General features: G+C 33.5%; 1 protein-coding gene across 3 annotated transcripts in view; it reads right to left on the bottom strand.

Moving 5' to 3' along the window:
• The window catches only part of LOC127881588 (uncharacterized), a 58,757-nt gene that overhangs the window by 8,336 nt on the left and 24,625 nt on the right, over positions 1-25,796 (bottom strand). The window contains exons 1-11 of one of the 3 annotated variants that reach the window (XM_052429573.1): positions 18,883-20,152; positions 11,615-11,766; positions 11,293-11,508; positions 10,951-11,175; positions 10,379-10,555; positions 10,028-10,202; positions 8,232-8,335; positions 3,164-3,189; positions 2,323-2,393; positions 1,777-1,838; positions 436-467 (exon numbers count right to left, since the gene is read on the bottom strand). In XM_052429573.1, the coding sequence (XP_052285533.1) occupies positions 436-467; positions 1,777-1,838; positions 2,323-2,393; positions 3,164-3,189; positions 8,232-8,335; positions 10,028-10,202; positions 10,379-10,555; positions 10,951-11,175; positions 11,293-11,508; positions 11,615-11,636 (1,110 nt within the window). In that variant the 5' untranslated portion in view covers positions 11,637-11,766; positions 18,883-20,152. Of the gene's footprint in view, positions 1-435; positions 468-1,776; positions 1,839-2,322; positions 2,394-3,163; positions 3,190-8,231; positions 8,336-10,027; positions 10,203-10,378; positions 10,556-10,950; positions 11,176-11,292; positions 11,509-11,614; positions 11,767-18,882; positions 20,153-20,884; positions 21,033-21,671; positions 21,858-22,949; positions 23,178-25,796 lie in introns of those variants that run through there. The other 2 variants (XM_052429572.1, XM_052429574.1) reach the window with 2 other exon arrangements.

The raw sequence follows: 25,796 nt of genomic DNA on the forward strand, positions 1-25,796 counted from the left end.
GATCAGGGACCTGTACAAACGTTTGTATAGGTCCCGGATTTGATATTACCTGAACAGAGCGAGCGAAAAAGATGTGTGAAACTAAACGGATTGTAGATGGGTATGAATTAACATATACTTAGCGTTTTTTTTGCAGGCTACATTTGTAGCTTTTATTATTCAAAATGTCAAAAAAGTATAATAAAATAATGTTCGACATTTTAGTTCATATTCCATAACAATACATATAATTCTATGCAAATAAGCACATATTTAAGTAAGTAAATACTGGTTTAAATATTATTTGTCATCACCTTTTGTGTATAATTTAGCACTACCCGAAATAGTCTCTCCATCTTTTTTTTAAACATTTAATCAAAATAAACACATATTTAAGTAAATTAACAATATAATATTATTAAAATCAATATTTCATTTAATATAAAGCATCCTTACATCATCGTCACTCGACGAAAAATTGTCCGAATCTGCAACGTAACAACAAAATAGGTACATTGTCATTAACATTAATATGGTATTTAAGCGAATTTGTCATAAACAAAAAAGCGTATAAAATAAATATTAAAGACAGCAAATCGAAATATGCTAAGTTTAAATCGCAGTCTAACACTAATATATTTTGCTTTTTACGTCATTACATTTAACGAATAGGGTTTATCATTACTCGTGTAAAAGAGTTTGCCATATGATTTTATATAGCACAACTTAAGCTGAGGGCCATCTATTAATTAACACTATATAATAGTTTGACAAACCAAACAGACATTCGCCTATCAATATTATGACATAACATCTTACTCTACACAAGAACAACAATATCAAAAAAAATAATAAGATTCTTATACTATTGGCAGCTCGAATTCTCACAAGTTGATTATGTAAATTGGTCTAGGGAGCTTAATTTTACAGTACTGGTTTCAGCAAGGTTCAAAATGGTTGCAGTACAACATTTATCTTATCCCAGTTTACCATCGTTCGTCGTCAAAATGATCAACGAACGCTTCGTATTGAGTGTATCCTCTTGAGCTTCATTATGTTTTATGTAGGACTCGTAATCTTGTTTGTTGCACATTTGAAATTGCCCGAAATGTAGTTAAGATAAATTATCTCAGCAAGATTCACTATCTGTAATATATAGTGGCGTATTCCTTTGCATTTCTTAACCAGTTGACTAAATGGCTTAATGAATATTTCCAAACAAAAGAGGTTCCAAATTGAAAGTACACATTATTTTCAAAAAAGCATAATACCCCGCATGACTATGAAAAATGCTCAAACAATATGTCTTTTCGTGAAAAGGTAATCGTCCATCAAAAGCAGCATGCGTGTGCCATTAATATAGCGTTTAAAGTACAATACATGTATTTTAATACTTATTCCGAGTTTGTCGGTGACGCTCATTAGATATGTCTTCGCAATGACAATTATTTGTAACCCGGAAAAAAGCAAACCGTTTTATTCACATTGATTGCTAAAGAAAATACTTATTGGAAATCAATCCAAATATTATCCGTTGTTAGTTAAATCATATAATGACGTATAAAATGTGAAAACATTGTAACATGTCCCTGCACTACGCAGTTAACGAGAATAACGAAAATCATTCCAATTAAATGTGTACACTACTTATTAGATTGTTAGTTTTCACAAGATTTAGATCGTGCGCAAGTAAATACATAGCCCAGTATGATAATATTTCTTAATCGAACTATTTAAGAACTGTTATATCGAGAGTAATATCTCGGTTGAATGGCATTTTAAGACGACTTAACCTACCTCCTGTATCATATATCCTGCGTTTCTTTAACAGGCCCTTCGATTCTGGTGTGACGGGTATTCTTTAAAAATAAGCATAATATAACAACTTTAGAATTGATACGCTTCTAGGCAACATATATAACTAAAGAACATTCCGTCTATGTTTACCTTGTCAATAAAATACAACATAAAATGAAGTTTCATGGCCGTTTTTCCAACTTTCGAAAGCACTTTTATTGACTTGCAAAAGCAACTTACTTACTGATACCATTCATATATTTTGATAACAAACACGTATCTTTTTCATGAAACGATTTTATCTATATATGATCGTTGAACGACTTTGTTACTGGTATAATATCCTATATATAATAATAAATAATATTTGTATACGCACAAGCAGGTCGTATGCCAAGCGAAGGGAAAAATATTTCAGTATATTCGAACGTCAATTTGTAAAATGATTGCTAACGAGTTAACAGAGAATGGGATTAACATACTCAACATAACAGAGTCAGTCTATCTCCATATGGAATGAGTTCCGGTTACTTTCAGCAAACTTACCTGCTGGTTGATAGCAGAGACTTTTCATCAGTCAATAAGGCTTGTGTCCGTGAAAACAATGAACTCATTGGCTAAACAAACGACTTACATAAAATATGTATAACATACAAGCTATGGTAAAACAGCGATTGAATCATATGCTAGCTGAAGAACGTCGTCGGTTTGGAATCGTTCATATGGCTTCAATACTAATAAAACAGAAAATGAAACAACAGAAAATCACTATCCGAAAGAGCGATCAGCAAACAAAGTATTCAGGTTTTTCATGCAAAGATCCTTTTAATTAAACATTTCAAACATTACCCTGAATTTTAAAAATATTTCGAACATAAAACTATTATTTTGTATTATCAGTACGCGTTATTCATGCGATTTGACGATATATCTGAATATAATTGGCATTTACGTTAGTGTCTAAACTGGGCTAGATTTGATATAATCTTTGCTTAACGAGAACAATAGGATGAGAAACTTTACGGACTGTTCATTGGTCTTTTCAAAACCATATACTTTGCGTTTTTCAGGCTACATCTGCAGCTTTGATTATTCAATGTCAAAAAAGTATAATAAAATAATGTCCGACTTTGTTAGTTCATATTTTATAACAATACATACACTTCTATGCAAATTAACATATATTTTAGTAAGTAAATACTGGTTGCAATATCAATTTTCGTCACATTTAGTGCATAATGTAGCAATGCCCGAAATAGCCTCTCCATATTTTGTCAAAACATACATAATTATCTATTTCGTTGAATTAAAATTTACACATTAATTAGTGAATTAACTCTATCTTATTATTAAAATATATATTTCATTTAATATGAAGTATCCTTACCCAATCTTCACTCGACGACGACGAAGCTGCAAATAAAAAACAAGTTATATATATGTACAGTATTTGTGTCATTAACATTAATAATGTATTTAAACGCATGTGTCCTCTTGAGTTTTCTTATGTTTAATGTTGGACTCGTAATCTTTTTTGTTGCACATTTAAATTCTTCCGAAATATAGTTGAGATAAATAATCTCAGCAAGATTCATGATCAGTAGTCATACTTTTGGTTGCATTGTGTGTCTAATAGGGCCCTAAATCATTCGTTGTGTCGGGCATTATCGGGGCCGGCTGGGTACTGAGACTAATGCAAATATATTTCAACTTTTACTTCGCATTGAGAATTACACTTGACATTATTACATATATATTGGATCTGGCACGAGTTGTCATATCATATCAAAGCCAAAGGCTCGCTTACTAACAAAATTCCTGAACTCGTTTTATAAAATATGGTATGAAATGGTACCGATTGTCAGATCTTTTTTATCACATGCTTTTAAATGAGCAAATTAAATAAATATTTACGCAAACATAATGATAAATCCCGAATGTTGTTTACATTTCGTGACGTCATTTGATGTTGCAACGTCATTTCAGCAAAATAACAAAATGCGATTGGTCCATCGAACGAAAACTAAACCAATGAAAACGCTTAAAAGTATATTACAAGTGTGTAAGAAAATTTTTTTTTCGTAATAATTCTATTACATGGGAAACAGGGTATGGCATGTGATAAACTGTTTGTCGTAATGGTATCTTCAGTTCGTTAAATTGAACAAAAACAATGTTTAAAAATGATTTCAACATCAAGGAATGGAATATATGCATTATCACTTTTGCTTCAATTTGCCCTTATATCAGCGTTATAATGTTCTTTCCAGTCATGTTTACGAGCAGTAAGTATACAATCTTAAAAACATCATTCGGTATTGTACTATGCAAGGTAAAGGGTGCAAAATTTAAAAAAAATTAAGACGGAATAGAAACAACTGACTATTCAAGAAAATTAAGTTTCAATCCAAAAATGAATGAGAAAGTAAATCGACATGCGATTATAGTTTTGGGCTGTTTAAGAATAGTTCCCATCTTTTAAATGGACCTTTTCTCGTTTGTGTAAATTGACAAAAGTTTCGTTTTAGTTATGATATTTGCGGGGAGACAGTAATACTGAACATTAGCCATGCTCTAAAATATCCAATATATGCATCTTTTGACGACTTAAACACCTGAAAATCATAAAGCGTTACAAACGCGAAACGATTAAATAATTTGAAAAGTTATGTTGTTATCTTTGTATTTGTGAAGGATGGCGTATATTAGAAATATCAAATACGCTTTACAGTATATGAGAACGGAGCGCCGAGTGGTTTCAGTGCTAGACTTTTACTCCAATGGTCAGTGGTTCGAGCCCAATTGTGGATTAATTTTTTTCTTTCTGTAATTTATTTCTAGTTTAATGCTGGATATATTCAGTTCCAATCTTTACTTCATCAATTTAAAGCATGTTATTGCATACGTTAAAACATGCAAACATCTATGAAAAGGTCCCTTATAAAACAAAAGACATTATTCAAAATGATGAAATAATCTCCAAAGCACAAGAATAGCTGTGCTTTTAAGTCGTCGAACACTTTTTACAGAGAACATTTAATTTTAATTTGTTCCAACAGCAAGCAAACATTACCTCCGCCATTTTGTTTGTTTTGATAGGTAGTAATTTCTCAAATGTGCTGGGCAAACTAATGAGAAACACTGTTTTTATGGGTTAACTTTACTTTACGAAATATATTGCGAAATGTTCTTTGATTTTGAATATTAATGTTTCTTTAAATACGCATGTGCATTTTTATGGAGTAAAATTTTAATTCGGTTAACTTGAAGATTATAACTACGAAGTCAGCAATGAGCGTTTCTGTTAATGCCTGATAACCGTTCACCGAGGAACGAAATAATCCTGTGTACGATTACTATTAGAAAATTGATTAGTAAGAAGAGTTATACTACATGAAATTCATGAACAATAATCTTTCTTAATCTAGCATAGAGTTAATGTGAATCATCGTTTACTTGTATACATACAAGTATGTACAGTCGAATGCCTGCTGAAGCATGGCAAACCATTATTGTTATTGTGCTTTTGTGCAATGGCAGATTATGTTTTTCAACTGGTCTCCAGCCATCATTGCAGGACCTCACGCTTTCGTTAAAATCATTGTGTTTATGAAACGCAAAAGATAATATTTGATTTATATTTAATGTCGGTGTACTCAATTTAGGGGGAAAGCATTTCAGCCAGCAATACGTAGCGAAATACGTGTCGACATACCGTACAGTGACTGTATTGTTATTGCAAAGAAGCCTAGCAGATCGATCTTGGCGATCTCATGACATCTTGATGATTATTTTACTCTTTTTTTTTTATTACAAATAGACAGCAAGATTAACTTTCTGCGAGTTCTCATCAGTTCTTATTGAGTGGCCTCCAATTAAATAGCAGGTTAAACTGTCATCCGCTGATTGAGTGGCCATACAAAAAATATATCCAAACAATAACGCAGTTGAAGCAACACTTTACAGAGATAACTGAATTTACTTATAAAGCGTAATGCCACAATGAGGATCGAGTAAATGGGCATCGTCAGTATACTACAGCAATATACACGAACTGTGATCAGGGAATTGACTATGGTTTCTTTTGTATTGAGTGGGTGTTCCATTTTATCTGGATTGGTCTACAAAACATGCAGATCATGCTATGCATACCGAAAATGAATACATTTGAAATGTTTGTATATGATTCCAGTGTAACGACCGGTATTCCAAAATGGGCGTTTACAAGTCATATCGATCATAACTTTATAGAGTTTAAATAAAAATATATATTTCACTTAACGACACACGAATATTTGTTGAACAAATATTATGTACCAACAATGGCACATACTGTTCTGCACTACAAAATAAAATTGAAATCCCCACCATCAAACCTGTGTCAACTTATATTAAGACGAAGTGCGTGGCGCAAACATGCACATATTGGCTAGCCCATATTACCCATATAGCAGTTTAATATTGGCATGCGTATATGGGTTTGCTTATTGAACTTATATGGGAATGCTCATATCGACATGCTAAGATACTACCCATATGGAGCCTATATTGCACTACTATTAGGACAAAATAATTTAAATGTATTTTAAATACATGCATAGTGTTTGCGTACGTGTATAAGAACGCAGCTTCAAGTAATAGTAATTTTATCTAAAAATGTTTATAAAACACGTTAAAGCAGTAAATGAATAGCCATGTTGGGCCCTGTGTGGGGCCAACTATATTTTCTGAAAAGTTGAGATAACTCCAATTGGAAATTTGAATATTACGGAAGCGCCAACAATTAAGGGAACCGGCGTTTATTTTTTATTGTACATATAAGTTGTTTAATTGTACATGCATATATAACAATATGTTTTAATTATTCCGTTGACATCTTGCATAATCAATATCGCATATAAATAAATGTACACACTGTTTGTAATTAGCAGTATGTTAACATGTTTTATTTTGGAGTTATCCGGTTCTATGTTGGGTTTGTAATATATTTACGAAACCGCTGTGTCCAATATGAGTAAGTATGTGATATTACGTTAGAATATGTTTCCAGGTAAAGGTATACATGTAATGCACTTTGTAAATAAGAAGAGGTTTGCTTGTATTTTGTGTGGTTAATTGATGTACACATGAATTTGAAAACCAGAAGAAACAATTTCTTGGAAGTTTAAGAAGCCAGAAGCCTATGACAAAGAGAGAAAGGCAGATGTGATTTCATTATTACCAGATGAATATGAATCTAAATGATGCATTATGTAAATCATCAAGGCTGCAATTTCTTTTTGTAAATCCTTATCGAAAAGTTAATCCTGTTATTTTGTAAGATTATTGTCACTGAGGTAAAGTTTGCATTTTTCCAGACAATAGCTTTTAAGCAACTAAGGATATGTTATGTATATCGCCAATAAATAAACGTACACAACCAAGTATACACATTGTTTCTGATACAACAATAATATCGGTGTCTTCGTGGACATGCATGACGATGATCTGAATATAAAGCTACATATACATAACAATGTGTCTGAAGGTTTGTAATGACAGACACTATCAAGATAATTTATATGTTAATATTATTTCATATTACCAACAAAGGTTAATATTATGTTGCTTTGTTTGCATATAAGGAGCTTGAGTAGTTTAGTGGTAATTAAATTAAACTATATTCTCTTTTTTTTTTTCAATTTGAATTGTGTTGTATACAAAGCATTGTATTTTATAGCTCAGTGTGAGGTTTGGGGCTTCTTGAAACCGATTTTACCCCGAAATGCTTTGCATTTCGTTCCAAAGCGGTTGTCCTAGTTTAATCGTTGTGTATTTGTGTGTCATGTTAATTTCATGTGTTGTATGTCATATTGTTTTGCGCTCAATTCCTTGGTATAAAGAAAGTACCAAATGGTATTATACAGTTTTGATCCCATTTGTGCCACTGACGTTTCACAATGTATTTGTTAGAGACTATTTTCGAACGAAGTATTTAACAACATATGACCTTAAACCTTCAACTGTGATATCGACCTTATACCTGAGATATTGGTTTTTGTGTAAAACAGGCCGAGTATCTTATTGACACCTAATTAAGACAATGAGATTAAAATTTATCAATACATCTTACGCAGTCTAATATGCGACGTTGACGGGCATATTATGTATAGGAAGATTTCAAATTATATCAAATGTAGCTTTAAAGTTGCTACAGTGAATGCTTCTATTTTTATTAATATTGACCTGGATTGAAAAACGGTCGTGCATTATCCTCACCTTTCCAGTTTGCTAAAAATGTTATTCAAAGTTACATACGGCATGCTACCTTTTAAGGACGACCGAATATTAACGTCTGAAGAGGTCTGAATAACAATTATAGCATAAGTATATATTGGTGTGGTTGTCTCAAGAATAAACTTTGATAAGATTTCTAGGGCAGTGTCCACAAATTCAAAGGAAAATGCTAAACTTACGGTTTGATAGGGCAAATTGGAGCCTCAATAAAACGTCATTTTTTGTGGAGCATAAGTATATTTTGTCCAAAACTTCATTCGGAATAATGTCCCAGGAAATAAATCTACAAGTAACAAAACATAAATAATTATGTTATTACTTAAAAGCAGTTTGTTAACATATAACTTCTATCTCAAGTATTAATGTGTCGTGTAAATCAAAGGGACTATGGGAACATCGTGTATAATAATGGCTATTAACATTGCTTAATGTTATAAAAACAATAATTGTTTTAAGTTTTAATCAGGTTATTCGTAATTAATCATTTGAATCCGATATGTCTCTCAATAACTCCTATTAGACCGATTTTCTTTTCTCTAAGAACTTGCATGGAATACAAACTTAAACTATAGTAAAATCAAATTTATTTCATTTCCATTTGTATTAAAATATCAAAACAATAAACTATATTGAAATTTATGTTTTACTTGTAGGCGGCGATTGTTTGTCAAAATCATTGCTACAATATGTAGCATAATTATTTCATAAGGTAGTGTGCACGACTTTAAACGCCATAAACATAAAATCATTATAAAACTTACAAAAGGTTACCGCATGTAAACACAAGATCAAGTAAATGTGTAGTTTCGAAAATATAGCTTCACTAGATATCATAGAGATACACACAGATATTGTGCCGATGTGGAGGGGATGACTCTGGAACTGGTGACCCAAAGCTTGTATGCCGAGTGCAACAATTCCAATTGTCATCAACGACCATAAGGGTAGAACTGTTCTACATATCAATGATATAACTTGTCTATTTCGTTATGAAAAGTATAATTTACATGACTGAGGTTGAACGATGAGTTGTTTTGGACCACTTTGATTGTGTGACACCATCACGAAGGGAAAGCGGAATAACATTTTACGCAACAAACGAGTGCAATAAAAATCCGCAAGATCATGAAACAAAGTACAGACCTGCGCAAACATTTATGTCTTATAATGACGTCATTTTGGCGTTCACATTAATGATGTTTTTCATTGTCCGGAAGTTGCCAGAATGGAGTGAGACAATTACTTCTTGTTATTTGATAAAATACTAGGACTCAATAGCGTCTAGTGCATTTGCAACCAAACTTAAACTATTAATTGAGTTAGATTTGCAGGTAAAAGATATTGACAGCTGAACATTTCGCTGTGTAACTTGATTGCAAATCATGGTTTAAGTCCAACATTTACAAATAAAACAAAACAGACACAAATCCGAATTAACATGTATATCATGCGTTCGGTAATACCTTTTTATTAAAATTTACGAATAACTGTTTTAAAGTTAGAAGGAAAATTGTTAAACGTAGTAACGACTGCCGTTTGATAGTATTTGTATAATCAGATGATAGAATGCATAGCAAAAGGTTTATTGTTATAGACATATTACATTTTTAAAACACACGTGATGAATGATTGCAGGTAAGAAAATACCCATTCTATTTGGCAAGAGATATTTTGCGACCAATAGCATGGTTCGAACCAAACACACAACACGGCTACACAGGCATCAGTTTTTATTTCAATAGTATTAATAAAAAAGTTACTCGACTGTCAATATAATGTGCTTGTGTATTTCAGAGCCCCAAGCTATAACTTAACAAAAGATCATTATGACATTGTCTCTTTATATAAATAATTTACGAGCAAACGTAAACAAATATAACAAGACTAACAAATTAACGGATATTAAGTTGGACGGACGGGTAAAGAAGAACAGTCTGTCTCTATCATATTTGGAGGGGGCTTCAATGTACAATACCTGATAATGGACTCCTCATCATACTCATCAAGTATGTACCCAATCGACTTTAAAGTAAAACGTTTCGTCCATGAGGAGAGCATTTTAAACCTATCGCTTGTTTTCCAAATATATTTTGCGTGGACGTATTGCACTCCGAAGTCGGTAACGCTTGTATGTGTAAAACCATGTCTTTCTAAAAATGAGAAAGTTAAAATGGCGTTTAAACAATATGTTACATATCACACGTTTGCCACTAATCATACGGTTCCAAGCCATTCAATCATGTTGCTAACATTGCATTTAAACTATTTATGTTAATCCGCATCAAATTTAAGTGTACCAATTCAAAAGAGTAAACAAGCAACTAACGTATTTCGTGAAAGTTCATCTCGCTCCAATTTCCTTGCGAAACACATACAGTAAAATCTCCAATCCGCTTGCAGCTAATGATGTTAGGTTCACTGCGCTCAATGCAAGTAAAATATCGATGAACGGTCACAGTTTGTCCGTCAAAATAATGCTCGGTACCCAGAGCTTCGTTTGCATCTTGAAATGTATAATATTACATGCTAGAACCATAATATTGTTCATGAACGAAATGAATTGGTCATATTTATTTCTTCCGCAAAGTAGGCTTTTTTTGTAATCTTATAAATCTAGTGATTACAATTTAGTGCTGGTTATACATTTAGAAAAATGATAATTTGATAATGTTTCATTTGGTTGCATATTGCAGATTGGAAACAGAAATCTTAAAATTAATAAAAGTAATATGTTACTGGAGAAAAACTAGCATTTTCATTACTTATTAATAAATAATGAAACTTTATATTATTTTGTTTTATATTGATTAACTATATGGTCATTTATCATACATGATGTAGTTTATGTATAAACATTATCTTAAAATAAATGAAGTACGAGAATACAAATAGCCATACCATTTTCTTTATCAAAGAAAACTAAACAACGCCCCTTCCTCTGTTGAACGTCTACTTTATGAACAACTGGTCCATTTCGGTTAAAGTACGATAAAATCATTTCTTCGTTCACCGTTTCCTTTAATTTTGAAAGGATAACGCAATGTTGAATTTGCACTTTAGAAAATCGTAGTTTGCAGCCTTGTAATTCATGGGAACTACACTTATCTACGATACACTGGTATTCTGAAACAAAACCATATGTCAGCACTAAAGAAGAACCATTTGCCACCAAACCAGAAACACTAATAGATGCGCACACTTTCCAATTGTCATTACTTTTACAATTAATCTATTACTTACCTATATCATTGTCAAATGTAACCATAGCAGTGTCTGTTTTTCTCGCATGAAATACCATGGAACCGGTTTTCAGTTTGTATCTTGTAAGGCTGCCAATAAATTTCTCCATATCAGTTTCTCGTGTCTTTTCTGACAGTCCTGTGACAAGAAGTTTATTAGAGTACGTTGAAGAATTATCAGAGTCCACCTGTGCAAGAACAATTGGCTGATCACAATCTGAAACACAAATATACGCTTTCAACATTATAGCAACAGGACTTACTTTGACATCGATGAAAGGAAAACAAAAGTTGAATTAATGTATAGTACTCGCTAGCCATACCGATTTTGGTTGAGGCATTCATTTCCTGTATTGCTTATGTCAGTGATTGCAATAATTCGGGACTCGACGAGCAGAGATATATTTTATCCAAGGCTATTTTGTTTGCGTCAGTCACATTATCCAACAAGCGGCTAAACATCGTTACATTTGGTCTGAAACACGTAGAAATGCATTAATATAAAACACATAACTCAATAAAAAAATCGCGGTGAAGAGATACTATTTTCACAACAATGAAACAAGAATATTGGTAAAACTAACATGATTGATTGTAAACATGGACCATCGTAAAAAAGCATTACTTTACGAAAGGTCCTACGTTTCACAAAAGATCAATTACCGCCGAAAAATTATTTGAGCGAAACTACATGAAACTATAAGTAGGTCAATCTGCGAAGGATACTTTATTAAAATGTTTCATTAATTCGAGATATAGATACATATTTCGGACAAAAACGAGCATTTCATTGTAAAGTAACATATTTGTACTCAACTGACAATAACGTCACGAAACATTCGTTGATTTACTTTAAACTATGCATATGATCACCCAGAGTTTTTTTTTAATTTGGATCGATAGTTCTTTAGACACAACGTGTCGTAAATGAACGGAAATTACAACACCCACTATCATTAAAATGGTTTAACAATTCTTATCATCACTTCCTGAAAACACTGATACCCATATCTAGAACAAAAATGTCGTTTTATTTTATATTTATTTATTGTTGAACTTCAATACAAGCATTCCCTTAAAAATAATAGAAACATCATGACAATATGAACATCCCTCTCAATGCCCAGATACCGTATATACTGTGATAAAGCTGTTTTCTAATGCGGATCACTGGTTCTTAATACAAAATGTAATGTAAAAAGTAAAAAAGCAATAACTTCCTGAAAAATTATTGGATCTAGTCGACCTGATAAAATTTCCACCTTATAAGCATACTTCATACCATGTTCTAACAAGTTATGATCATTGGTTCTTGTGATATCGCGCGGTAAAAAGATAATATGAATTGTAATTTTTTGTTATCAAAATGAACTAACCCCCTAGATAATCAATGGAGCGGAACGACTTGACAATGTAGGCGGAGATAAATACAAAATCAAAGTACTGACAGTACTGGTGGGACGATGCTTTTGAAGAGGATTGATATAAAAGCATATATTTAAGTTTATCTACATCACCACATTTGTGTATGTGGATACGAAAATTTTGGGTTGGAAAAAAATGGGTACGAACATTTTGGGTACAAAAATTATGCCAAAAAATAATTAAGTACGTAAAAAGATTTGGTTACGAAAACAATTTGGTAGGAAAAAATTGGGTACGAAAAAAAAATTGGTTACGAGCAAAAATTTGGGTACAAAAAAATAATTTGGTACGAAAACAATTGGGTACGAAAAATTTAGGGTACGAAAAAAAATAGGGGTACGGAGAAGTAGTACCCGTGGGGGACTTGATCCTTTCAGCGAAACTGGGCGGCGGGTTACATTCTCGATCAAATATAACAAGAAATATCTTTAAAAAGGTATTCGACTTGTATTTTCTGTACCACTTATCTTAAAAAACTGTCTATCAAAGTAAAACGTTTGTGGGTTATAACATTACGTTTCAGCATATAAATTCAAAACTTAACATGCTCTTTAATTACACCATGCTCTTTAATTTCACATGTATATCATACCAAACTTTATATTTCGTTGTTTCCTTTCCTAAGTTAATGATGCTATGTGTACGGACGTGATTTCACAATCCCATGTGCATGAACATATACTTTTTCTCTTTTGATTATTGTTCTTTTTCTCTAATTCAATAAGCTTAGGCATGTTTGTTCGTTAAGTACGGCAATAATGTCATGATAATTCCCGATCGAAAGTGGGTATGAGCACATAGTCGTAAGAGCACTTGAATACGTGAGTTTGCCCATGAACACATGATAAGATTAACTAAATCTCCGCGATATGACCTAATATGTGTTTAAAACAGCAAACAATATCCAACAAACGAATGAATTGTCAAACATAGTATGTGCACTGATGTGGCTCTGTAATTTATGTTTGAAAAGGTTATTAAATATGCAAAATGAGAAAGCACGCAGAAGAGCGAGTATCACAGATATGATACGGCTATTATGCTGTTTATATACCATAGTCGCTACAACGTTTACAAATGGCAGGTTCGAAATAATTCGTTTTCTTTACATTAATGATCGCGTTGAAAGTTAATTATACACGTTTTATTTCGCAATTTATAAAAAATTTACTGAATCACGACAAATGTCAAATACAATACAGAAAATGCATAGTACCATCTATAATCTCGCTCTTTTTCATTAATTGCGACACTAGACACACGCAGCGATACACGATATTTTGCGCGACAGTCGCTGCGACGCACGATATTTTGCTCGACAGTCGCGGCGACGCACGATATTTTGCTCGACAGTCGCGGCGACGCACGATATTTTGCGCGACAGTCGCGGCGACGCACGATATATTTGACACGATATATCGCCGTTGTGTAGGCAGCTCAAAAGTCGATATATCGTGTTCAATATTTCGCGGCGACGCACGATAGTTTGCGCGACTGTAGCGAAAAACATTGTGCGTTGCCGCGACTGTCGCGCAAATTATCGTGCGTCGCCGCGACTGTCGCGAAAAATATCGTGCGCCGCCGCGACTGTCGCGAAAAATATCGTACGTCGCCGCGACTGTCGCGAAAAATATCGTGTATCGCTTTGTGTGTCGTTTCTTGCGTTCAAAGGGCGACACAATACACACGAAGCGATATATTTTGCGCGACAGTCGCAGCGACGCACGATATTTTATTATTCAAATATCGCCCATATTATCCGATTCTTGTGTATCGCGGGCTTATTTCAAACCGCGACACTAGACACACGAAGCGATACTCGATATTTTGCGCGACATTTGAGGCGACGCACGATATTTGTACTGTTCAAAAATCGCTGTAATAATATCGCCTGTCCATCTGTCGTGTTTTTTTAAACGGCGTTACAGTAATTTTTAACCATTTATTATCAATATTGCTGCCCTCGACACACTAAAAAGATCATTCTAGCATTAGTAAACCGAGTACAAATTAATCAATTTTCATAATAATTTAATATATATTGATAAGGATATATCTTTAAAACTATTCAGAAATTTCAACAATGGAGTAAAATTTCTATCAATTTTAAGATAATATATCATTATAATCTGTATCATTTCCAATAGGATTGCAGATTTGTAGATAACGTTCAACTTCAAGTAAGACCTCAATATGAAGCCAGAATATTTCTTTTCAGTACATGTGTAATCATCATTTATAGGTTATCCAAATTATTGACGAGCAACATTAATGTCCAGTCTATTGATACATTAATTAGACGGTATTTTTGTTGCTGGTATTGTTTTACCTTTTAAATACCTTTTATAATGCCTTATCAAATAAATTATCGGCATAAATAAAACTGCATACAGTGCAAACAACAATTTATAATATTTATATTGGCTAACAAAAACGCTTTTGAAGGGCGCAAAACGTTTGTTTCATATTGCTTAACAGGGTTCCAGATATAATATAAATGACTATAATATAATTATATTCAGATAAAGTTCACACTGTTACTTTTGTGCATGTCTAATATGATTTAAACAAAAAGCACGCAATGCACTTTGAACCGTAGAATCAAACAACTAATAACTCAACATTGGGAACTGTTATATTCAAAATCGTTATTCCAAGCGATTTTCCTATCATCAAATATACGTTTATATAAAATATTTATTTGATATTAAATACGTATTTATGGCCAGATTGAAGTATAAGAAGCAAATAGCTTGCTAAATCAATCATATACCTTTCAATTGCTGATCAGACATAATCATTATTATAAAATAATATTATATCATAAGATATATATACGACATGATTCACATGCTTAATGACGTAAAAATATCCCCTTTTTGTCTCCCCTGATTTTTTGAAAACGCGACAGTCGACAGGCGATATTATTACAGCAATATTTGAACAGTACAAATATCGTGCATCGCCGCGACTGTCGCGCAAAATATAGAGTATCGCTTCGTGTGTCTAGTGTCGCGGTCTAAAATAAGACCGCGATACACGAGATTCGGATAATATGGGCGATATATCGTGCGTCGCCCCGACTGTCGCGCAAAATATCGTTTATCGCTTCGTATGTCTAGTGTCGACCTTTGAATGCGAGACACGACACACGAAGCGATACACCATATCTTTCGCGGCAGTCGCGGCGATGCACGATAGTTTGCGCGACAGTCGCGGCGACGCAAGATATTTTTCGCGACAGTCGCGGCGACGCATGATATTTTTCTCGACAGTCGCGGCGACGCACGATAGTTTACATGACAGTCGCGGCGACGCACGATATATTTAACACGATATATCGCCTTTTGAGCTACCAACACAATGACGATATATCGTTTTAAATATATCGTGCGTCGCCGCGACTGTCGCGAAAAATATCGTGCGTCGCCGCGACTGTCGCGAAAAATATCGTGTATCGCTTCGTGTGCCTAGTGTCGCCCTTGATGAAAGAAGGGCGAGATTATAGATGGCACTATCCGGATTCCGTAGAATGCAGTACAACAGCAGAAGTGCACTTTTACATGAACCAACTAAGTACACTCATTTTAGTAGCGCGACATGTGAATAATAGCAATCCATGACACAACCTTCTAACAGCTCCTTTTTAAATTTACTTACTTTGTTTCAAAATGTGTACAATCCAGTCTTAAGTAATGTAGGAATGTTCATTTAATGTCCAGTATAGTGGATATATCTATCTTTGATTTTCACTTTTGAAACATGCTGTATTTAATTTATAAAATTCAATATAATTTAACAATGACAAACACATGTTTGTTGCATGCATCTGCTACCTTTAGTTAAATCGCAAATTGATATATGAGTAAGCGATATTTATGTTTTGGAGATTTAAAAAAATGACTTTACGCAGTGAAAAATTACATCAGCAATGTGAAACACAACGAATATGCATTATTGGCATTTTCGGAGTTTTATTCCAATACTTTCCCCCCTTGTCTGTGTTTTATATGTTGTAGAACGTTTTAAGTTTGTGAATGTAGCTTCTTAACTTATTTACACCTTTTGCATTCAAAACCGCTGTAAAACCAGCATTACCTTACTTATGTCGTGGGAGAACTCTATGAAAGTTACTTCGAATCATCATAGGGGCGCCACATTTACTTTTTATAATTAAATTAAATTATTTTCTTGTAACGATGCCACCTGCCTAAATAATAAGCGTGTTGCCGTTTACAGTAAAATAATATGTGTAATAACTAAACATATTGTAAGTACAAATTTACAACATCAGGAATGAATTGTAGCGTGAACAATGTAATAACTAATAATAATTGAAGAGTATTTATGTCTTTGTTTTAATGAGTTCAATGAAAAACGGATGTAAACATGATAAAACACATATAACAATATTAAACAAATGAACAAAAAGTTGAAAAATATTAACACTACGAATATTGAAATTGGACTTGTTGACTGAAGATATGACTTAATATAGATGCTTGACGTTAAATTCCTTAGTTTCTTTATCGTTAATCATTAAGACGTTAAGTATACTCAACTTTAACCAATATCTATAGTGAAGACTCCGTAAAAGGAGAACCAAAACTCTGAGACATAAGACTACTTAATCACTATTCAATTGATTACTTAGACTCGGTTAACGATCAATAACCATATTAAGACCGGCAATTAATATACATCTATTTGTATAGCCACGTTTGTTGATTGTTTGTAAAGGATGTAAAAGATAATCGATTATATTATGCAACCACATACTTTAATTACCAAAACCAATGTAAAAAAATGATAGGTTAACTCATGCATTGTTTTTCTTTACAACTGGTAAAGCAGTTTTCATGATGATATAGACCTTGATTACCCCATTACATATGACATCACAAGCGAGATCTTAATATTCATTTGTATGATTTCTAAACACTGTAACAATGTCATAAATAGTTATTTATTTAGCTATTAATTCTGCGTTAAGTTGACATTGACACTATCTACCATTAATACAGGTGGTGTTTATGTTTAAAGTCACAATTTATTTTCGAATTATTGGGTAAAAGTCGTTTTGTGTGGATCCCATCAATTCCATATGATATCCCAAAAACTTTTATTGTTTATATACGTGCATTTTATTTTAAGGTGAACGTGACCTGGATTTCACACCACACTATGAGCAATAACAACGAGTTCTTACTTAAAGGTATATATTCATTAATTATCATTAAATAATCTTTTAAAGCAATCAGTTGCAATAAAAGTTTGCATTACACAGACCATTACGACTCAGAATCTACTCGTCGCACGCAACTACTTGGGTGTTGCGCGCGACATAATTCCTCTGTATGCTAAAACTCGTGCCCTGTTGACAAACGTATGCTTCAAACGGTATCTATGGCTTAAAATGCTATATTTGACCATTAACCTCCACACGTTTTTTTTGCTACTTTTGTCCTGAACCTTGGGATCTTGTTATTGTGCGCGCAACCAACGCACCACACTTAAAGGAGCCATATGTTGCAAAACATACTTTTCCTAGTTCAAGCGCAGAGAATTAGAGGAAAATTATTTTGTATTGAGTAAGAACGTCTCCGTAAGGCGTCGCTCAGTTTATTGTCTTAAAGGGTAATTATGTTCGTGGAAAAGCCATTCGGCTCTGCCTAATTGACCAGTGAACACGTTAATTTTTTCTTTGTCAACGTTCACATGTGTATTTGGGAAACCTGGCACTCGAAATTTAAAATGACGTTATACACGCTAAATTAAATGTACCTTTTAGTGAATTTCAAAACATGAATGAAGAGTTTAGGGGTCGACTTTGAGTGCTCAAGAGGAGGTCAAACGGTACAAGAAAGAAAATTGCAGTTTGATTTCAATGAGGACATTGCAGATAGTCTCAAACAAATAAACCGGAGCATTAAGCATGGCAAAACGATTAATTGTCATGAGCTGGTAGAGGAAGCGTTAACTAAACTAAAGAAACTCAACAAACTGATACATAATTACAGACACGTTCGAGGGCGGCTCGGATTAAGTGAAGCCGTACGTGTCCAGCCCTGTGGCAAGCGACAGCAAGGTCGAGAAAAAGGTCAACCGGGTTGAGAATATAGCAGTAGGGAAGAAGAAAAACGCAGCAAAAGGCCTCTGATGATACCATAAGGGAAGCGTTTCCTCCCGTATGCTGCTGCTACCATGCGGGGGTTCTATGGCGGTGGTTACGGTGATCTTTTTCACGGAAGCAAACAATTCTACAACGGTTGACCCAGTTATGCAAGTGCAACCGGTCCCGGACATTGTTTTTAATGCGGAGAATTCTCGCACTTCCGGCGAAACCTTCCATACGTCCCGAGAGGCCTAAACATCTTAACATCCACTTCCGGTTCCGGAGCCAAGAAGCAGTCCAAAGCGCGAGCAGTCAGAGACATTGAAAGATGAGTATACCTATGATTATACCAAATTTACTAAAGACTATTTTGAAAATGGGAAATGTGACAAAGACATTCTTGTATGGGAATAGCTACGAGAAAATATCAAATTTTTGGAAAGTATTGCATAAAATTATTATTTTATTGATATTATTAAATTCCATTTTACATACAGTTACCAAGGCAGTTAGTGAACAATGATATATCTTGTTTCAGTAATAATGAGTTTGTGTCTGAGGCCATTCAACATTTGTTAGATCTAAACTTAATTACAATATTCGAGGAACCGTCACATGTTATTAATCCTTTGACAGTTTCAGAAAATGGTAGATTTTATTTTAGAGTTAAGAGCAGTAAACAACCATTTGTATTAACAAAGTGTTAAATCTGATGATTTAACACTTGGCTTTGTCGTGTTTTTTTTAAATAAAATGTTTCATTGTAAAATTTGACATTACAAGCGCATATCATTTAATTGAAATGTTCAAACTACATTTCGATTTTCTAGGATTGTGTTGGAAGGGGACGGACTGCCAGGTCCGCTAATTCCGGTTTCTAGTAATTTCGTTTGGATTGAAAAGTGCGTGTTTTATTTTGTTACCAAGATATGTCGTCCTTTAATCAAGAAATGGCGTAGCGAGGGAAAATTCTTACCTATGCTTCTTGTTCACATTCATACAAAAACACTTTGGTTTAAGAAGGCACTCAAGTAAAACAAGATGTACTTAATGCATGTTTTATTCCAAAATCAGACACATGCATTTGCAGTCCAAGTCGTACAGTTTTTTGGAGCTGTTCTAAAGTATTTAAAGGTCGAAATGCAGATTAACGAGCATAGGACAAGTAAGGAATTATGTACATTCTCTTTTTTATTAAAGAATCCTCATTAATTAGGTATATTTCCGTGAAAATGCCCTGTTTTGTTGGTCAAATCGAACCAATGTCAATTGTAATTAAATATCTCTTACATTCAAGACCAGGTACGTTGATTTTGATATCAATTCAGCCAGTTCATAGAATCCTACAAGCAAGCTTCATGGATGTAAACAAGAAAGGTCACACGTACACAAACACACACACTCAAGATGACGCAAACTATATACAAAAACAAGCATAAACCGTTATTGAACGGAGCCACCTGAGTCGACAAGCTTTCAGACCATATGTAATGGAACTCTATTAAAAAATCTAATGATGTGATCCAGTTTGGTGGCCAGACGGATATGCCACAAATAATTTTTCATCAAATTCAGAATTATTTGCAAAGTTCTCCAGCTTCAACACGATTCCTTACCAAATGTTTTTCGATAATTATAGGACAATAGCGCAGCGAAGAATCACTCGAGAGGCCTAACTTTAATCGTTATTTTTACTCACTGAACATTAATGTCTTGTTTAAAAAAATTATGTTAATAAAATGTTTATCAAAATTGAAAAGGGAAATTTTAATACACGTCTTTCAAATCATGAGCCTTTCAGATCGTATTTTTAGGCATCATTTTTACATATGTGTGTGTGTGTATATATATATATTTATATACCAACAATGAATCAAATAGCCTTGTGTTTTTAAACAAGAATTTTCAGAAAGTAAATTCATCAAAAATATTGACTTGACAATATTGACAATAATACAAACCCACACACGTACATAAGTATGTACCCATTGCCATGGTGCAATCGTCGCACGTGACTGTTAATAAAATGAGCACATGTGTTTAATTTACTTACGTGCGACATCCGTTTATATTCAGTTGCATAGATCTGTATTCGCCTAAAACTGTGTCTGTCATGTATTCGGGGCCATACGTCGAAAAGCATTCGAAGTGCACACAATTAATTCCACGTTTCCAATTGATCGCATCACCAAATAAATATTCTATTAAAAAATAAAATCAACAAATATAAATTAATAGACAGTCGTCATATAAACTCGTTTGGCCATATTTGGATATAGTACTTTAAATTTATTGGTGTATGTACAGTTTTCTTACCTCGTACACAATAAGTATGTTTAATTGGCTATGCAGTCCGTTTTTTATTGCATATTAAGTTAGTAGCTTTTCATGTCTAGTCACTAACAGCAAATACGGTCGCGGAAGAACACAACGCCATTAATAGCTCAATTACATATTTGCAGCAAAGCTAACTTTTTGTCATGTTAATAGATTCTTGCTGGGGAAAAAAAATGGTACTTGGTTACACGAATACGTTCAGGGCGTCGTACTTACCCCGCACGATGTGATACAGGATAGGAAATTGTCATTTAGGTTGAGGCAAGCTCTCGAAAAATATTTTCTTGCTGACAGTTTTTTGTCATATCACAACGGTCAGTTTACCAACAAACTCTTTCCTAGGTTACTTGGTATAGCAGTAATTTAGTACACATACTTATGCCAGAAACTGACCACTGTATTACTGGAATCAAAGGTAGTGGAATAATTTGTTGTCAGCGCATTGCATTAATGATCACTTTAATGTCTTTCTAAAGATAATTTGTTTAATAAAAAAAACTTACCACCAGGATTGATATCAAAAACATCCATTTTTTCGTTTCGAGGTCGACTGACGCAAACGGTAGTTCTTTTATATACGGCACTTGTAAGAATGTCAGGTTCACTTCTTTCGATACAAGGAAAATATCTGTATACTTCGACATGCCGCCCAGCTATGGCGTGAGTGAGTCTCAATAGTATGTCAACAGCTGGAATTAAGTGAAATGTGCATTATGCTCCATTAATACGCATGCTGTTGAAACATATCTCAAACGAGAAACGGAAGTGGAAAAAATGGTTCAGCAATAATCTGTCTTTCAAACATAAGATCATTTGCATATTATGTCGACTTTATAAATGTATTTATTAGATGTATTTAAATACGTTACGTATATTAACATAAAGAAGGCCGACAATGGATTAACAGATTTAAACTTTAGTCTTGTTTAAGAAATAAGAAAAGAAAATGCTTTACAATTGTTTGCGTCTCTATGTACAAGAACGGTTATGTTTGCTCACCGTAAAAAAACTGGCTAGTTGAATAATTGACTGTTATACTAAAGCAAATATATTGATAGAAACTGAAAACATGTTTATATCATCAGGTATTTCTTTTTTAAATACATACCAAATGCTCGCTAAATAGGATCACAATTTTTTAAATATTGCACGAAACGACAACTGGTGTTAAATACTATACATTTTATCATTTGTGCAACAGCAGATGTTAAAAAAAAATGTATTTACTAAACATAATTGAAAACCTTCTTACAATAACTGTAGTAAATGCTTACACCATGTCAGAGTATCTTATTTTGCGAAACTCAGGCGAGCAACCACTAGACATGTTGAAAAAATACATAATGTTCTAGTAGATCCACTATACGAATGTCTCGCTTATGCAACAACTATACGTTCTAAAAGATATATAAACATCTAATTGATTATGTGTACATTTTCTCTTCCGAGTTCTGCAATGCACAACTTATACATATAGTCACGTTTCGATAAGTGAAATAGATAGCAACTTTTGTGTTTATATATATATAGCAAAAGGATGCTAGAGCATTACAGCGTGGTAAGGCAAAAATTGCCTTCTTAACGTTGTCCGCTTTAACATTCAGAAGTTATTGCGAAATCTATGTTTCGTCAGTTAAGTATACCCATCTTGGAATTTTATGCTAACAAAACCAGTGATTAAAAAGCTCTTGATTAGTGCAATGGTTCTAGGTTAAAACGGATAAATTAAATGAGGACACTTCGCGGAAACATACATTTTTAGGAAATTCAAGGTAACTTACTCGCACTGTTTCTGAAGAATACTATACACGAAACTCTGTCTTCTATCATTCTCACATCTTGGACATGGGTTTCTCCTTGACTGTCAAAATAAGATTTGACGGTTTTTGTGTCCAAGTCAGCAGGTAAGTGTGTGACATAAACACTTCTTGCCATAGGGACTGGGCTGAATAACAATTCTGCCTTTTCCAATGGATATGCCGTGGATGTCGTGATCACTTTATTGATATCTGTTACATAATAGAACAACTACTTTTAAATGACATATTTGAATATATATAAGCCAATTTGTATCAAAACATTGTTAGGTTAAGAAGGTTTTACCTGATCTTGCCACATACTGACAAACTTTCGTACACTGTATCTATTCCACAGTGCAGATCTTATTACTTGTTGCTTTGTTTCTTTAAAAAAAGTATCAATTTAAAATAATCACAGATTATTTAACGGGAAGCTGTATTTTTATTCAAACGGTTGATTCAATCAATAAATATAAGAACATAATAAACTAGTACATATTAATTACCTGTCATAGTCTACATAACCTGAACAATTCAGAGTAAGACAAGGCAAGTGTCGATATGAATCGTAACCTTCAGATGGAATTATTAAATTCATGAAATAATGTCATGACAATCGATAAAGATGCTGTTGTAGTGTTTCAATTTTTAATGTTGTTGTTTTTTTTATTTAAAGTTGCTTATTACATAAAATTAAAATAAATTGTATTGCTGTTTAACAAAGCAAAACTAGGAACTTAATTTTTACACGATATTAAATGCATACAAATAACAAAATCTATCGGAATAGTAAACACGTTTTGCACCATGATTTTTAGATGGTCGCTTTAGCGACCGTCTAAAGTGCTTAGTGTAAAATTCAGGTCGGTACGGCCTAGGTATGATTAGCCCAATTCCCGCTTACTACGCGCGAAGAAAGAGTTGTATAATTTATGCAAGATGTTTGAGTTCTCCAATTGTTTTTATTCACAAATGGAAACATTATATTAATATCGTGTTAAATGCAATAGTTTCGAATTGTGTTTTATAGAAAAGAATAAAAAAACAATGATCGTATTGTACGTGTCGCGGAGGAGATTGTTTATGAATGATTAAAATAGTCCACTTTCTGTTGCGTCTGCGTGACGTAGTATTTTCGCTCATCTCATTCATAAATCTGAGGCTGGGGATAAACAAAGGGGAGTCCGGGTGAGAATAACGCACTAGTATAAGGTTAGGCTTGTTTATATTCACAGGTCTCAATTAATAATACGTTGACCACGAGTTCAACAATTATAACAGGGATACGATAGACAACATAAAAAATGTTTCATTATCGCTGAAATTGTTAAAAAAAACATTTAAATATAACAAGAATATTCTCTAAAAAAATGTAGTCTTGCTGTTTTGAAATAAGGTTTGGAATTTTGGTTTCTAAATAACTTAATTCAAAACAAAAGTTTAATTATAGTGGGGTTTTTTACTTTTTTAGTCGCATATTTACCGCATTATAATGTGTGTTATAATAGGCAAACCATACATTAGTAAAATTCAATCTGCCTTCGCACATAGAAGGAATGGGTCAATTAGGTGCTGCGTTTCCTTTGCTTACTTTAGTTAGAGGTCAATTCTTTACGTAATAGCAATCACAAGGCCCCGGCTTCAAAGGAATTGTGGAGCGTTCTTACATAATAAAAGTCGTAGTCGCATGGTATTTGCGTTTAGCGTCCTATTTGGTCACGTGGTTCTTTTTCGCGGTTGTTTTGGCATTCATGATATGAGGCTATTAATAGATGCGCCTGTCGATAAACAAAGGAAAGTTTACGGGCGATAACAACGCAATAGGTTACGCTCTCACATACAACTCAATGACGTAGTACAGGTCGTAAATTGAGAGATTTGGGGAAAAGTTGACGCCTTTTTATATTCTCAATTTATAAAACGTTGAACATAAGTTCAACAATAACTTCAGCGATACGATAGACAAAAACAAAAAAAATGTTTCATAATCGCTAAACCCGAATATAACAAACAATTTATAATAATAATACGAATGACCTGTTTCATAATCTCGTTCATGCTACTACAGCGGGTATTTTTGGAAAACGTTCTTTGGTTCTAAACAGATAGCGGCGATCTTTTGTATTTACGGGTGCTAGCAACGCAATAGTAGAAGGTTAGTAGAAGGTTTAGCTTGTTTATATTCACAGTTCTCAATACATAGACAGTTGGATATGAGTTCATCAATTACTACAGGCAAACTATAGGCAACCTCGAAAATGCTTTATAATCGCTAAAACCGAAAACAACTAAATATATTATATTAAATATATTTATAACAATAAATGTCTTTTAAAAATGTAGTCGGCGTATACGCTGACTTTGAAATAAAGTTAGCAATTTACTTTTCTAAATAATTAAATACATGTACAAGTAAACAAAAGTTAAACTATTGTGTTGTGTTTTTCACTTGTAAGCTGCATATTCACCGCATGAAATGTGTGTTAGCATTGTCAAACCACACATTAGTGTGAGTAAATAAAAAATATACTACGGGAGAGCACTTCATATGTGTCCTCATATGCCTTGTTATGAGTATCTTTCTTCACTATCGAAATATATCGTATGTTTTATTTGATTTAAACGCAGTTTTCTTTCGACACATTAAAATCACACGTCAATAGCGCCGTCATGCGAAAATGGGTCTTATGCGTTTCGGCAAGCGTTTGTTAAACCCAACATGTGCTCTTGCGCAGTCAGGCCATAGGCGATGCTGTTCGCTTTAAAATCACTCAATATGTTATGTTTCTCCTTACCAGAAGGAGGGATAGCTGAGTGGGCTATTTATAT

Source organism: Dreissena polymorpha, chromosome 5 (genome assembly GCF_020536995.1).
Source record: "Dreissena polymorpha isolate Duluth1 chromosome 5, UMN_Dpol_1.0, whole genome shotgun sequence".
Lineage (NCBI taxonomy): Eukaryota > Metazoa > Mollusca > Bivalvia > Myida > Dreissenidae > Dreissena > Dreissena polymorpha.